At 41.4% G+C, this 16,994-nt stretch overlaps 1 protein-coding gene across 10 annotated transcripts in view; it reads left to right on the forward strand.

The window, feature by feature from the left end:
• PDE1C (phosphodiesterase 1C) overlaps nt 1–16,994 on the forward strand; it is a 502,891-nt gene that overhangs the window by 467,419 nt on the left and 18,478 nt on the right. For 6 of the 10 annotated variants that reach the window (XM_059396607.1, XM_059396610.1, XM_059396613.1 and 3 more), the window contains one exon: nt 14,535–14,603. The exons of 2 other annotated variants lie outside the window; for them this stretch is intronic. In XM_059396607.1, the coding sequence (XP_059252590.1) occupies nt 14,535–14,603 (69 nt within the window). Of the gene's footprint in view, nt 1–1,098; nt 7,624–13,404; nt 13,527–14,534; nt 14,604–16,994 lie in introns of those variants that run through there. 2 more of the 10 variants (XM_059396609.1, XM_059396615.1) reach the window with 2 other exon arrangements.

The raw sequence follows: 16,994 nt of genomic DNA on the forward strand, positions 1-16,994 counted from the left end.
TGCCAAATGGGTGAAGGTGTTGACGGAGGGTAAGCATACATGGAACCAAAATGAAGAAAGAGGAACAACAGGAGGATCAATCGTATCAATGACTCCTGGAAAATTGAAAATTGATAGTAATTTCAAAAGATCAGATAGGGCTCTCCCATTTCTCAACTAGTTCACTGCCTAATTTCAACTACTTCTCATTTAGGACAGTATCTCAGTCTTTCAAGTTGAATAGGAAATGTTGCTTATCCACAAGTGACTCCTAACATTTCTGTAGGAAAACGGTGTTATCCTTAAAATCTAAGCCACTGTACTCCTCTCCCTGCACAGGAGGGAACCATCTCTAACTATAAGGCATGATAACTTATAGACCCTGCAACATTCGTGGGAAGCAATAACATGCTTTTTGTTTGTCTGCTGGCTTTTTAGAAATTCTGTCCAAGCCTAGTGAGCTTGCATGGAATAGAGTATGCCACGTGGGGGAAAAGAAAAATCCAGTACTGTCTATTTCCATCAACTTAGTCCTGTTTCCATCTTTGTCTTCCTCCTCTGCCACCTCACTCTGGGTCCAGTAGAGAAGTCAGGTGATTTACCCATCTGAATAATGATTTCACTTGGGATACATCTTGCTTTAAATCTTCTTGGGGAAGCTTCTGAGGGGTAGGTGGGTGTGCAGAAATTCTAAGAGAGAAAAACATTGCTTCTGGTATGGACATGGTTGGGATTTGATGAATCGGGTTTCTTCCAATCCCACTGATCCCTGAGGCACATCGGCCCGATCTGGCAAGCGCTGTCATCTTGGTTCAAAATAAGGTATTTTAGTATCCATATTGCATGAACCAAATGTTTGATAATCAAGTTGAAAGTAACTATTAAGATTTCGAATGTAACCAGTGTTTAAAATTCTCCACGGAGAGTTTCCCTTTATGAACAGAGCAAACGGTGCTACAAAGGAGACAGCAGTGACTAGTATGGAAATGTTGAACTGATCCTCCCCTCCCCCCTCTTTTTTTGTTCCTCAGATTTTTTTTCTCCTCAGACCCGGCGGGTGGAGGAGGGTGGGGGGAAAGGCAGCATTGACACTTTTCTTTTTCTTTTTCTTTTTTTCAGATTCAGAAGAGTAAAACACACCTCACATACAATAAAAGAGGCTGCCAGTGTCTTGCATCATTTTAGCTGAGCTTCTTCATTCTCCTTCTCCTTCCACAAAGACCCGTATCTGGGGAAGGTGTCCAACTTTCAGAAACAAGCCCCCCCTCCCCCTACACACTTGGCCTTCCCTCATGCCACCTCCTTTCAAGAGATGGCTCTCTGGGAGCTGGTTTGAGGTCTAAGAACTCTGGGGAAATCCTCCCCCAAGCAAACCAAACAACTTGAGCTTTTTGCACAAACAGAAACAAAACGTGAAGGGACTTCCTCAGAATTCTTTGCTAATGCCCTTGCTTTCAAGGCACCTGTCTGGCCTGATGAGGATGGACATCCTGGATATGCTGAGGGAGGCCTGAAAGAGCCACATGCGCAGTAATTGCCACCTTACTACTGTTGATGCCGTTCCTTTAAATTGTTATTTTTTTAACTGGCTACTGATGGTGGATACAGCCGTGCTGGTCCTTCATCACAGCTAAGATGATGACTCCAGTCTCTGGTTGTTTCTTTCCTGAGTCTGGAACATTCTTTTTCTCCAGTTTTCTTTCAGACTTAAAATTGGTTCTTATGCTTGTCTTTCCATTTATATAGGACATTCTTTTTTTTTTTTTTTTTTAAGAGATTATCCTATAGGACTCTATTTGTAAATGCTTAATTTTCTGTGCTTTCATTAATAGAAACCTGAATGTTTCCGCTGATGACCGTACTGTTTAGGTGGGAGACACATTGTTTTCATTGGGTAGCATCCATGACTAAATGGTTACTGAAATTCTTACCACTCGGTGGTCCTCTTCTTTTGGATATTTATGGTTTCACTTAATCACTCTTCTTTCTAGTCAGGGAAATGCTAAGGGAATTAGTATCAGGGAGATCTGTCAAATAACTCTTCTCATTTTGGTGAGTCTTTCAAAATAACACAGAGGAGATAATTAACAGCACAAGCCAAAAGAAAGCATCGTGGATGTAGCATGGAAAGAGAATAAGGATTCATCCCCTGAATTCAAGTCAAAAATGGGATCCAGTGGAATCTAAGTAAAGGGTAATTTTATGAGTCTAAATGGTGTGATTTGGATAAAACTGATTCTTAAAAGGTGGTTATGGTTCCCAAAGGAATCTTTGAGTCCTTCCCAAGGGGAACCCCCATGACTCTGCTGGTGATGGAGTGGGGGCTAATCATAGGAAGAGAGAGAGAAAGCTAGATGGTAGGCTTAGGTGTATTCCCCATTGCAGATTTAATTTCTATGTTAAAAACACCAAAACAAACATTTCAAAAATCTTCTTATTACTAAAGCAAAACGTTGCTATTACTTCAGACAGAAAGGAGACTGTGTATGTAGTCTACAGGGCCTCTTGCCCCACTGAAATATTCCCCAACAGAAAGAGCTGAAGAATTCTTGCATCAAATGCCCAGTTTGTACTGATATTTAAACACAGTTCTCTGGTCAGCTTTACATTTTGCCTTGTAATAACACATATTTTTCTGTTGCTCCCTCTGCTTTTGTAACAGTGACCACAATAAATAATGTGGTCACAAATTCAAACCAGAGGCCTAATAGGTTGAGCAAATGAGTAAAGCAAAGCCATGTAATATCAGAGTTACTGTGATCAATGGCAGTTGGTACCAGTGAGACAGTAAGGAGCAGTAGGCACTGTGAGGAATTGGAGCTTTCTGTATATTGAGGTATGTCTTATGGAAACAGGGCAGTTACTAGTCAGCAACGGGATTAGTGCTATGTAGGAAAGGTGGTCCTAGATACCTGGGATTTTATATAAACCCTCTCCAAATATTTAAATACTGGCAATGAGTTCAGAAATCCCCAAAGACTGTGCTGGTTGAAAAAAGTATGCCTATGACTCACATACCATCCATGGGATATTGGGATGCCAACTATGCTCTTTGAGGTGTTATGGTTTTGTATAGGAAGGAAATACAACCAGGGCATGTCCAGTTTTTCATCTTGGAACCTGAACTTTTTACCTAATTTCTGTTCTGTACTTTTGTATGTAGAGCTTTGCAGCCGGTCAAAATAGAAAGCTTACAACTTCCCTTTTATACTCAACAAGTGAGACTAAACGAGATCTGAAAAAGAAACAGGAATATAGCCATTTTTTCTAGCAACAATAAAGACATGGTAATGTTTTCCATTTGCTTTAAGTCACTAATTAGCTGAAAAATAATGGGGAGAGAGTTTCATTCAGTACAGAACTCTGCTTGGAATTCTCATTGTGGAGAAGCAAAACTCCATGAAACTCATTTTTAAATCCTTAAAAATTATTTTGAAGGGGCATTAAGTAAAACTGCAAAATTATCAACTTTTTGAAAATATAAACAATGTATTATTGTAATATTAATTAATACTGGAGTTGATAAAACATTGACATTATGATCTCCAGTCAGTATTGACTGGAAGAACAATATTTCCAAAAGCTCTGGTGCACTTTCTATGGTCTTTCTGTTCTCTTGAAACAGCTTCCAAAGGAGCAGCGATATGGGATACCCATTATTCCCTTTTTTGAAGTCTGGCATCTTACTCAGTATTACACAGTCAGGCAGAAAGCAAGGGCTTATACACCTGAATTAAGAATTGATCAGCAGTAAAGGGACGTTTCCACCATAGACAAACCACAGTTTCTACCTGTCCCTGGGTGCAACACTTTCCAAATGAAGTTGACCCTGAAGTTTGGGAGACCCTATGTCACCAAAGAGCTCCACATCCAGGTTTTTTGGTTGTGCTAAGTTTTGAGACATAACGACCGATCCATTGGGAGGTCTTCATTCCATCTTTTATTCATGCCAACCTTTCTTGGGTTATGAGCCCGAAGAACTTACAGCAGCAGGCAAGAGATTCATTTCTAGCCCATTAAATTTAAATGGATTTTCTTCCATTACCCATTTCATTCTTGGAGCTTTTCAAAACTATTGAAAACATCTAACAGGATTCTATTAAAGGCCTGTTACATTTAAACAGTAAAATAGTATCTACACATCGGAGAGCCAAAGAAGAATCTAGCATGGCTGTTTATTTCATTTGCGGAACTAAAGCCACTGTATTGTATTTTCCACCTAGTAAATTTGGAGAGTGAACAAGTCAAGAGCAACATTATGATGGGATATGAGGCAGAAGGCAGACGAACAGATGGAGACCAATTTTGTAATCCTAATCCATATTTTGGGAGTAAGAATACTGGTCTTTTTGTATCACTTCTGTGATGGATCACTTTTCTTTAGATAGATGATAGATAAATAGATAGAGAGATAGAGAGAAAGAATATATATTTTCTTCTATTCTTCACCGTTGAGCAGAGACATGATAAACATGACTTCATAATATCCTCTGTGGGCTATAGGGAAAAACAAAAGAAAAAAAGCAGTCAGTCTTTTTCTCATAATGAGAGATTCTAAGATTAAAGTCTATGTATGCAGTATTATGTCTCCAATAAAGGATATTCCGGTTGGAAATGTTGTTCTGATTCTGAGATCCCCACACATCCCAACAGGAGCTGCAGTGCTGCTCCCCCCACCCCAACCACCACCGAACATGGCCCAGAGACAGTCAGCATTCAAGAAGCAGGTGCACAACTGTCTAGCTGTGTTCCACTATCCACCTGTGAGTGCCAACAAAGCCCAGCATCTCCTATATGCCAAGCATATCGCTAAAGGCTTACTTTCCAAGGATATGCAGACATACCCTAGTGACATGAGTAGCTTATCATAAGAGATAGAAATTCCAGGTGGTTTGGGGGAAATTGTCAGAGCAAGTTTATGAAAAAAAATAGAAATAAAATAAAATTTTCTCTATGGCTTTCAGACTTAAGAAAAATAAAATAAAAACAGAACAAAACAGGATTTATCTGAAATTGTTCTTCCAAAAGGGATGATGACACCAATCTATATGAAATACCAGTGAACTTATTTGTAATCCAAGTTGAAATAGTTAAAATCCAAAGTGGACTGTCTTGCAGCAAATAGGAGATCCTATATGTGCGGTGTGGGGAATCATGGCCCAATTTTGCTCTGCTGAGCTTATGGTTGGTACAGCACTGAGCCACAGAAAATTGGACATTAAAGAACGTAATGGTGCACTAATGATGTTATATTAGATCTTATGTGTGAATAAATGGAAAGTAATACTTATGATTCATCAATATTGCTCCAGCATTAAAGGCCTCATAATCACTTAGAAAGTTAACTTTAAAAAAAATTGTAATGAATGGCACAATATTTCTATGAAACATCCCTCTGAGAACCGGGGACGCTTACCTGCCAGGAACAGATTTCAGTTAAGACTTCCTCTCGTCAAAGACCCTGAGCATTGGGGTGAGAGTAGATCAGAATGGTGGCAGAGCCGCCTAGAACATTTGACAGATTTCAGTTAATTTGGGTTCAGAGAGGTTAGAAAAAGATGGGATGTTCTCGACATTTGTAAAAGACTGCATACTTCTCTAGGAAAGTCTGCAGTCCTCAAGGATTGTTTCATTGAAAGAAACACCTTGTTTTTACATTAAACAAGGGTGGGTACCGTGGGAGACCGAGACTGAAAAATTCATGGAAATCCATTTAAACATTATTACTTTCTGGTTCTTTTAACTAATATGCCCCCACCTCTCCCATTTTTCATTAAGATATTGTAGATGTATTTAAGATGAATTTACATTTATGCTGGATCCTGTTCCCCAGGTAGAAGTGGATCCACACTGGCCATGGCTAGCTTCCCTCAATGAACTTGGACCTAGCGTAGATTGCTATCCACTGAGCCAGGAGAAGCAGGGCGAGGTGTGTGGGTCCTTTCAACACCCTAGGGGCACACTTACTCAACCTCCTTTGGGGAAGAGCGTGCATCTCTGGAGATACATGCTGGCTGGAGCAGGCCAGGGGATGCCCTCATGGAAGCTCCCATGGCTTCTGCCATGATCACTGAACCCATGTATTTTCATGGGAGCGGCCTTCTTAACCTGCGGAAGAATTTCTCTGCCAGGTTATGGTGCAGGGTAATTCATTTCAAATAAAGCTCATTAAAACCCAATAGCTATAGATTGGCTTTTAAGTAGATTGCCCTGGAGGCATGTTATTGTAGAGTCTTTGCTTCTTTGTCATGATCTATCTTGGGGTAAGTATTTGTATACTTGTGTCCTTGTCTTTGAGTGGGTGTATGTATGATGGTACAGAGACAGAGTCACACACCAATATACATAGATTTATAGTAAAAACCTACAGCTGTAGGTATCGTCCAGTAGATGATTCTAGAGATAGAACTGTAGACTATACATTTTCCTTTATTTCTTGCTTTGATATTTTTATACGATTTTATATGCTGTAAAAAATTTTTTAAAAATATCTGCTATTTTCATTTGTAGAGCTCAGTTGGGTTTTTATCGGCTCTGGTGCCCACTGTACAGCCTGCTTCCTCCCCCTACCTAATTTAAGAGTCTTCTCCTTTTTCATACCTTTCTTTTACCTTTCCCTTCTTTTCTTCTCCCATTTTCTACCTTCATAACTCCTTCTTTCGCCTCTGTCCAGGCAAGCCATTCTGCCTGTGGAATCATTTTAGCACAAGGAAACACAAAATAATGGGGGAAAGAGAAGCATCTTCTTCCAGTGGAATTAACATGAGGAAATGTCAGGTGCCAAGGATGGGATAGGTAGCTGTGGAGGAGGGAAAAGATTGAGGAAAGGAAGCAGGAAAAAGGAAATCCTCATGGGAGATCAGTTACCCAAAGCAAGATGAATCACTCTGAGGCCTCACCTTCCCTCAGTAGAGAGCACAAGAATGGCTGGTGCTCACCAGGGGTCTGTAGCCCCTCTCCCAGCATGGGCGCTGGCCTTGTGTGAATGGATAACTCAGCTCATCTCAGCCTTAGACTTTGTTGCTGTTCCGCTGGATTTGTGAGAGGTGTCTGGACTGATACCGGGAGTGTTTAACAAGACTCAAAAGAGGGAGGCAAGCAGAACCCAAACCCCCAAACTCAGTCCAAATCATGCCAAATAAGTACTTCTTTGAGGGATAAGGAGGAGATTTCTGGGTGTGTTCTAAGAATGCTCCTCCAAGAGGGAAGATGGTAAAATGTACTTATGTTTGTTTTTATAGCGGTGAGAGGATGTACTTCCATGATGTAAAATAGCTCTCTAGCAGATAAAAAGCAGGTTTCAATTTGCATTTGTATATCACAGGGCAAGAGAATGGCCATCCTTTCTGAAGAAGAGTATTTTGTTTTCTATGATGCTGGTTTGTATGAAAACAAACTATTCAAATACCATAGCATCACACCTCAAAATGCAAAAATTATTCCTCAAGATTCATGTAAAACAGAAATGCTAAACTGCTCTCAATAAACTCAAGATGTGTTTCTTGTAAATCTTTATTGCACAGATGAGGCTGACAGTCTGTCGATGTATAATTTCCCCCATCATCTAGTGATGAATAAGTACCTGTATGTTCTTCTGATTACCAAATAAAAACAAATGAGTTAATCTCTTGGTTGGTATTTGAAAAATCAAAGGCTGTTTTTTTCTTTCTTTGCATGTTTTCTGCTGTTGTCTGTATTCTGTCCCAGATATGGGGCTGCCCAAGAGCTCACTGAACCATCTGTCTCTTTTGTATTGCTCCGAACACCACGTAATACCCATACCAAGTGCCTTTGCCTGCACCCTAGAAGCTACCCAGTAAAGCTTGACTCATGTCATCTTTTCTGAGGGACGAGGTGGATGGGTTATGAAAAGCTCCTCAGGGCTTAAGAAGTGTCAGCATGCATGGAATGAAGCTGGCCTCCATATGTTTCGTTTTCTTCTGGGTACAATGACACAGTTTGACAATCCCATGATGCCAGTTTTCAATTTCCCGGCTTTTCATCTTTCTTTCTCTCTTGAAGGGCCTACCTGGCAATATTTTATTTCTCTCCAGCAGTGGACATGAGGGGTGACTAGGGAATAGTCATTACCCCTGTTTGTGGGTGTATTAGTGATTCACATCCAGGATGGCACCCAGCCTGCCTCCTTCTCACTGGCCACAAAGAGGGACTTGTCCAGCAGAGAGGATGCATCTGACACAGATAGCACCCCCTGCCCAGCCACCTCCCTATGCTGTTTCTGTATAGCACCCCACTGGAATATTACCCTCACAAAGAGGGCAGTGACAGCTCTCCAAAGGGGCTGTGTTTGACATGCATTGAAACATATTTTAAAAAATTCTTTTTCTGAAACCTGAAACAGAACTTACTCATGTTTAAAAACAGAAAACTATAATAAAATTAAATTCACCTGTAATACCCTTTCAAACAATCATTCACTGTCAGTTCTTTCCTCATTTCCGTATGGTTTCTGCTTTGCAGAGGCCATACAGTGCTGTATATTTATTTTTGTGTTTTGGTTTGTTCACATAACATTCGGTTATAAGCACTGTCCCATTAAAAAAAAACACCCTCTTTATTAATATAATTTCAGTAGCAAAATAATAATTCACTTGCCTCTAGCACAGTTTGCTTAACCAACTCTCTGCTGTTAGACAATTAAGTCACACATATTTCATGTTTATTTACTTATTTATTTTGCCACTGTAAATAATATAGCAGGGAAGTTCTTTGTATATAAGGCTCTGTTGCATTTCTGAATATCTCCATTGGATGAATTCATAGATGTACAGCTACAGAGTCAAAGCTTGTGAACATTCGCTTGACTCGTCATTTGCTGGCCCAGTTCCAAAGCATGTTCACCTATTAAAACAGCTATATCTAAAGAGCATGTAGTGTTGCTTGTGAATAGCTCTTGTAGTTTTCGTCATTGTTCTCTGTGATGAACAGAGATCTGGTTATAAAGCAGGCACGGTATCCCAGTGGGTGTATGGGGCAAGAAAAAAGGAATATGCGGTGCTAATTGATATACTATTGGAAAATGACTCTTGGGGAAGTATGGCTGGGTTTGAAACCCCCCAGACTCCTTCAGTGATGCCCCAGCCCTGAGCAGAATGTAGGCTTCTCTTCATGCTCTTGCGTCAAGGATGGGAAGAGGCAGAACTGGGGATTTGTCCCAAGACAGCAGGCAGTGTCTTGCTGCCTTCTGCTGCACCCCAAGTGGAACACAGAGGTGTTAGAAGATGTGCTGAGCTGTAGAGATCAGAGGTTGTGGGTATCTCAAAGGCAGACATTGCAAAATGCTAAAAGAAGGGGATTGAAAATGCCCAGGAGGGTGATGAACACTTTTCCTACTTCCGTCTTTCAGCACCGCCCCTGCCCGTGGGATCTGTCTGCTGGCTTGTAACAACATTCCTGCTGTTGCCCCATTACTAATGATGACGCTCGATCTCAAGGGCTCTTAAAATACCCTTTCCCGGCAGGCTTGGCGGTGCTCACCCTGTTTTGCAGAAGGGAAATGATTTGTTCGACATCAAGCTGCGTATCCCTGGGGTTTACTGCTAACCTCTCGGTCCTGAGTCTTAGGTGTGTGTATCTGCCCCAAGGTCAGTTGTCACTTCCATCAGTGTCCTCTGCTCCAGACACTTGATGAATTGGTTTCATTGCCCTTTAGCTGAACCAACCAAGGACATTAATTTGAAATATCTGAGAGCTATGCGTTTGTCAAAAGATACTTCCAGTCACACAGGCTGCAGTGATGACATTTCTGCCCCGAGCTGACTGATTGGGTTGTTTATTCTTTGAACATTTACATGCCGTGGGTCAAGGACAATGTGATCTGTGACCTTAAAATGCTTATCTTCCAAAGATGACATATTAGCGACTCTACACACGCACAAACACACACCCCTTTCTTTCCAATATGAACTAATAATAAACACTGTATCGCACAGCAGTTTGCTAAGCACTTGTACGTGTGAACTCTGACTTGATTCTCACAATTGTATCCTGAAATGAATGTTTCTGAATTTTTAGAGATGAGGAAAATGAAACTTGGCAATGTCAGCCCTGATGTAGTTGTTTACTCATGGTTTCATTTTACGTACTTCATTTATAAAATATTTTGGAATTCTAAAATCACATCAACGTCATCAATTTTAAAAAAAAAATTTAAGCAAGCAGAATAAAATCAGGGACAGAAAGGAGCTAGCGTAGATGGTAGATGGAGTAAACCATGGTAAATGTTAGTGTGTGGTCATGCAGGCTGAATTGCAACCCCCCCCCCCCCCAGTTCCCAGCATTATATCATAAATTGGATCTGAGTTTCCTGGAAACCTAAATAAAAATGAAAAGAAACCATGTAAAAGATTCACATCATCTATGAGGATCAAGCATCAAGCACCTTGGTTGTTCAGAAGCAAGAGGGCTTGCCCTGACGACTGAAATACCATTGTTAGATATTCACTGAGTGTGTGTTTCTCACTCATGGCCACAGAGCAGGCTCCATGGGGAGACTGAGAAATGCCCATGCCTGGGCCCCACTCCAAACCCACTAAACAGCATTTCTGGGGAGAAGTGCCTGGGTATCAGCATATGTTCTTTACAACTCCCCAGACGATCCTAATGTGTAGCCAGGATTGAAAAGCCCTGACAGTGAGTTCCCAAGTCACTCACAGAGGAGCATCCCAAGTAGATTTCTACAATAAATCCCAGAGAGGGTTCTCTGAGTCCCAAGATGTTCTGCTGGCACGGAAGAGTAGAGCACAATTTGGAAGCTGATCTGGACTTAGACTAGATCTTCCAGCTAGTGTCTCTGATGTTTTCCTTGGGAATGGGAATGAGGGAAGGGGTAGAGTTTTAGAACACAAAGCTTACAGAAGTTGAATATTATTTCCACAAATGGAACTGTGAGTCAAGTGTAGGTAATTTGATGGCTGCGGCGTGGAAAATGGTTTCAGGAACACAACTTCAATGAATAGGGAGCCAGTGGGAGGTTGACTCAGACCCTAAGTACCCATGGTGGTCCATGATGTTGCCTAAAGGGTTGGGGAAACTGCAAACAGGTATTTTATATGTCTCCACCTGCTATCTGTTTGTGACTCATGATTAGGAGAGGCATGGATGGTTTCTCCCTTTACCTGACATATTAGGCATTTCATCAAGCACACAGAGAAACTAATTCCCTGTCTAGAGGGCTTGTAGTCTTACTGTTCCACTGTGCAAGGCTCCCAGAAATTCCCATCTCATTCAGCACCTGCAAAGAACATACCAAGGGAATGAAAAGGTGCCAGCCTCAAGAAAACTGCAGACATTTAAAAGATCATCATAGGTGATTAAAAAAGAAGAAGAAGAAGAAGAAGAAGAAGTGTACCAAGCATTTCTATGAAATCACCTGGTACTAAGGAATGTTTCTACAAATAATAACACCGGAAGCTTCAGTCATTCAGTGCTTTGCAAGTTTTCAAGCGCTCACATAGGCAACATTACGTTTGATCTCCCAGGTTCACAAGAGTATCCTGGAAAATGGATAAATGGATATCCTGGAAAGAGTATCCTAGAAAGTGGAGTGCCATATTTTCCAACAGTGAGACAAGAAAAAGGAAATTTCTTTCACACGCAGTTTTCCAAGCCTGCCTGAAGATCAGAATCACCGGGGGCATTTGTCAAATATCCAGGTCCTTCAGGAAATCCTGGCTCATCAGTGCTCAGTTGGGCTTGAAAATCTGGTTTAGTTTTTCCTTTTTATTAAAATTATTGTTTAGGTTTTTCTCATCCTTAGGCAAATTTAAGATAACCGCATTTGAAGGAATTCTGGATAAGGGGTTAGTCAAAAAACAACAAGAGTCTTGGGGAAAAGTTTCTCTGGGTTTGAACTCTGAAGGATCCTGGCTCCTGGCTTAGGAATTGCCCCAGACACTCAGTAGCTTTCTGCAAATTGTTTAAACTCATTTTTGTTTCCAAATTCCACAAAATGGGAATTATTTTACCATCAGAGAGTTAGTATCAGAAAAGATAACTAATGTATATTTTAATGTCTATAGCCAATATGGTGCTTAGAACAGAGTAATTACGTGATGGACAGCATCACTATTACTAGTAATAGCATCACTAGTAATAGCATGACTATTACTAATGACCAAGTGGTCAAATTGTGAATCCCCGCTATGAATAAAAAAACCTGAACCCAGCCTCCATCCTAAAGCAATGGTTCTCAACTGAGGGCAGTTTTGCTCCTAGGGAATATTTATCATCGTCGGAGGTCTAGAGGACATTTTTGATGATCTCAACAGGGGAAGTGCTACTGACACCTAGTGGTCGAGGCCAGGAATGCAGCTAAACATCCTACTATGCACAGAACAGCCTACTCCTGTGGCCCAGGTGTGCTGCTGCTGTGAAACCCTATCCTAAAGGGACAGAGAGACAAGGACAATGTTTCGTGAGCAGAGGGATAAATGTTTTGAGTTCATAGCATCCCCGTGTAAATGCAGATTCAGTGGAACCCAGAGGCACTTGTCATGGATCAGAAGGGGCTCTGGACAATGTCAGAAGCATGGGTCTGCATCCTGGTATTACCCCTGATCAGGGCTGACTGTGTAGGATATGGTATGAATCGGACCCCCTGGAGTTGTGCAATAAGGCAGCCCTGGACCTGACCCAGAGCATCACTTTGGGCAAATCTTTTCAACTCGGGTGTCAGAGACACCTCATTCTGCCAATGGTCATTAGACCCACCTGGGGAACTTGTTGACAGGCAAACTTCTAGCTCCGTTCCCTGGATATTTCACTTTAGGAGACTCAGGAAAGGGCCCTGGAAGCCATATTTATAAAAATTTCCTCAGGGACTTTGAAATCACGGTCACAGCCAGGTTTGGGCTCTCTGATTTCCCTGCCTACTCTGATATTCAGGGCATATACAAGACCTGACAATGGAGACGTGAAGTTCTGCCAGATGTAGCTTCTCTCACCTCATGCACATTAACCATTTTTGTGGCTCTGAGGTATTTGGATTCATTTTGTGTTTTCTATTTTTACTATTAGTCCTCCTCCCACTATTAACACCACTCTCCCTACTACGGCCAATAATAATAATAATGATAATAAACACAGAATGTCAAGCATAGTACCCTGTTCTTTAAGACTAAAATGAAGCTGTCTCAAGCACTATCCTGGGGGTAGTTCTCCACATCTCACCAGTGACTCGGGTTCACTTCCAGCCCCGAGTTCCTGCTTCCTCAGATGTAGATCAATCCACGGGCCATCTTGTTATTTTTACCCAGGACTGTGGTGACCCACACAGTTTCTCAATGAACACAACCTCCATAGACCCCAGGCCTGTCTGTGCCAAGTAGACTTTACAAAAAGTTTGCATAGGGTCGGGGACTTGTAACACGAATAACCATAAATCATGTGTATCTTCTGTTTAAGAATTCTCTCTGTACTTCTGCCGGGCTCAGACTCCAGGCGTCTGCCATGTTGCTGGCTTCCGAAATCCAGGCCTCTTTTGCCCCACTGTGGATGGCAAAATAAAGAAAGAAATGAATGAATGAGTAAATAATCTTTGTATACATGTATATATGTAAGATATATGTGTATCTATGTGAATGTGTTTCTATATGTGCATGTCCGTGTCTATATAATATGTATGTGAACATATGTGTGTATACACTCACACACACACACTTACTTACACATTTATGTAAATGTTCTTTTGCACAACAGCTCAGCCCTCCCTTCATTTTGCTCTCCTTCCTGATCCTCACTCCGGGGTCTGCCTTTTCACTCCCTCATGGCCCATAAAACCATTTGTATGAACAGAGATAGATAATCCGTTCCCAGTGGGAGTTCTGATGCCAGCAGCAGGGAGCTCACAGACCCCGATAACCCAGCATTTGTGTAACCTCCTGCACACTCTCACATACCAAGGTCCCTTTCATGCTCACCAGAACACTTGGAGGTCACTGTGTGATTTCCCTCCTTGTGCAGATGAAGACTTGAGCTTCCAAAGACTCACGTTAATTGTGTGAGGTCCAGCAGAGTGTAAAGACTATATGGACAACCCCTAGCCCCACCGCTGCCCATGCCTGATACCTCGATTCTAAACTGAGAACTTTCCCGTCCACAACAGCAGATCTTTACCCTGGACGCACATGAACATCATCTGGGGGACTTTAAAAATACTGATGCCGGAGTTCTGCCCTAGTACAATGAAGACAGAATCTGGGGGTGGTGCGTGGGCAATTGTATATTGTATATTTAGATCCACTCCCTGGTGGATCTGAAGTGCAGCCCTCCTCCATGGTGTGTTGGTCCCCAACATACCAACCTACCAACTAGGAGACCGAAAGCCACCATGCGCACAGAAGTAAAGGCTGAGCTCCTGGCTCTTTTGGGCCACGGGATGCATGATGTTCCCATGAGCTCACCCAGCCTTCTCCCAAATGTTGTTTTCAGACCCAAACATTTGGATCATTTGATAGTGTTTCAGATGAGCATTTCCCGTCCAACAGGTCTGTCCATGATCCTGCTCTTCCTTACCCCTCTTTTCCTCTTTCCAGGCACAAAGAAGCGCTCTCATGGCTCACCAGCCCCAAGCACTAGCTCCACAAGTCGCCTCACCTTGCCAGGTGGGTAAATGGCACCACACCATAATCTTAGCATTCACAGGGAACAGAGAGGACTGGTTTCTCTGATGGCCGGGGACTCTGGCCCCTTATCTCTCCAGTCCACCCCACGTTATCAGAGAGATTTTTGCCTCTGTCATCAACATTTGTAATATTCCTGCAGGGACGAACCTAAGGTACCCATATGTGGCTCATAATCTTTCCTGCTCTTTGATGGAAAGAGTAGAATCTTGGTCTTTCTGGATGTTCGTCTGGACATGCTATGGAAGAAATTCTCTGAGAGGCAGATGGTACAGGGGAGGGAGTATTAGCCTTTGTGAGACACTTGGGTTCAAATGCCAGCTTTGTCTTGTTCACGTTGTACAAGCTCACTACACCTACTGAGCTTCTCCGACCTCTGCTTCTCATCCGTCTGCGTGACAATAAGGATTAGAAGTAATGCTTGTAAATTCAGCATAGTACTGACTTTTGGATAATCTCTACTACTGAAATATGGAAGGTATGTATGGTCTGTATTGGGTATCAGCTGACATTTACCAGAAATTCTTAAGCATTCATGATGATCCTGTGTATTTACTATTTAATATGAGGGGCACCTGTTGGTCATTTCATCTCCTGGTATAGGCTTATTTTCTCTACCATAATTTGGTTTTTACAAGTAAAACTTGGAGGAACACATTTGTTTTGGAGGGAGGAGAGGTCATAAACAGAGACACTGGCAAATTTGAAAAATAACAAAAGTTATAAGAAGGAAAAATGTTAGTAATACTAGCAAGAGGAGCTAACCAAAATTGCCTGTCCTTCCAGTCTTTATTAAATACTTTTTTTTTCTAGATTGGAATCATATTCTACATAGAATTTTGTTTCCTCCTTTCTAAAACTTACTATTACATTATAGTTTCCCTGTGTTTTTAAATATTAAGTAATGTAGCTTATATTTTTGTTATTATAAATAACCTTATATTCCTGTGCAAAAATCTTCTTCCACGTCAGTAAGTATGGATTTGGGATAGATTCCTATAGGGAGGATTACTAGCTCAAAGAATTTATATGTATTTAGGTTCTTGACACATTATTGTCAAAGTGACTTCCAGGAAGGTAGTAGTATTTTATACTTTTAGTGGTGAGTTTTCCTTTCACTATGCTCTTGCTAATGCTAATATTAATACTTTACCAATCTGATAAGAGAACAAATTATATTCATATGCAGTGTGCATTCATTTTACCATTTTAAAAAAAGAATCTCTTTTCTAATGTTAATTTGTCATTTTGCATTTCTTCTTTTGGGAATTGCTGAATTTCATCCATTCTGAGAGGGACAGTGCCTTGCATTTTAGTCCCTCTGCAGTAGGAATGTCTTGCAAGCAATGCTGTGCTATAACTGAACGAGCAGCATTGTTTTCTTGGTTGTACATGAAATAATACTTCACTTTACAATCAGTGGCATCTTGGATTAGATGAAATACAATCTTTATTTGTTTGCTTTTTCATCTTCCACTTCTGCAGCTCCCCTACCGTAGTCCAAAAACTGGACTCCGTGTCCACTGAGTAGCCCTTGAGCTTTCTTGCCACTGTCACTCTACCTGGAATACTCCTTAACCTTTTCTTTTTCTGGATAATTTCTCTTTGTGGTCTTCCCAAATCATCTAGGTAGAAGTAGTAGTGACGTATAATGATTTGCTTTTAAGTCTCTTTACCCATTTACAGGTGGCTTTTCTAAGGTGGGACTGTCTTTTTTTTTTTTTTCCCCAGTGCCTGTCACGGTGACAAGCATGCATTGGTTGCTCATTAATGTCTATATGACTGGGTATGTGGGTGTGTGTGTGAGATCTACCCAATTTCATTTATGACTGTATAGAAGGCAAACACCTTCAGAAAAGACTCTTTCAAACTTGGAGATGTACTAACTATACTAACTCGCTTTTTAGTATTGATAGGACCTTGCTCTGTGGTCTCTGGAAGCCTCTTTCATCTTGTTCCTGCTTGTGGTTTTGGTGTTTTTAGGACTAGAGACATTAGGAGGAAAACAGCTCCAAACCAAACAAATGCAGTGTGTTTTGATGGTGTTTGTTTTTCTCTGTAAGGTTATAACATTCTTGGGTCACATGGCACCTCTGACATCATTCTGGACAGCTGATCTGGTTCTCACCGGCTGTGCTGGGGGCCTACCGTTGGCCTGCTAGTTTTCTAAGGCTTATGAGTCAGAGTTGCTGCCATCTTGTCTTTGGCCTTAGTGTGTCAATTCAAACTGATCCTAAGTTGGGTGTCTTAGGCACTGAATTCTGACCATTCCAAACCCTGTAGAAGTGGAGTGGGTAGTTCTCAAAGCACGTCACATAATTAACTGTGCTTTGTCTAGCAGATACTCTTCACAACACTCATTACAATGGCCAG

This window comes from Mustela nigripes, chromosome 4 (assembly GCF_022355385.1).
Source record: "Mustela nigripes isolate SB6536 chromosome 4, MUSNIG.SB6536, whole genome shotgun sequence".
In the NCBI taxonomy this organism is placed as follows: Eukaryota; Metazoa; Chordata; class Mammalia; order Carnivora; family Mustelidae; genus Mustela; species Mustela nigripes.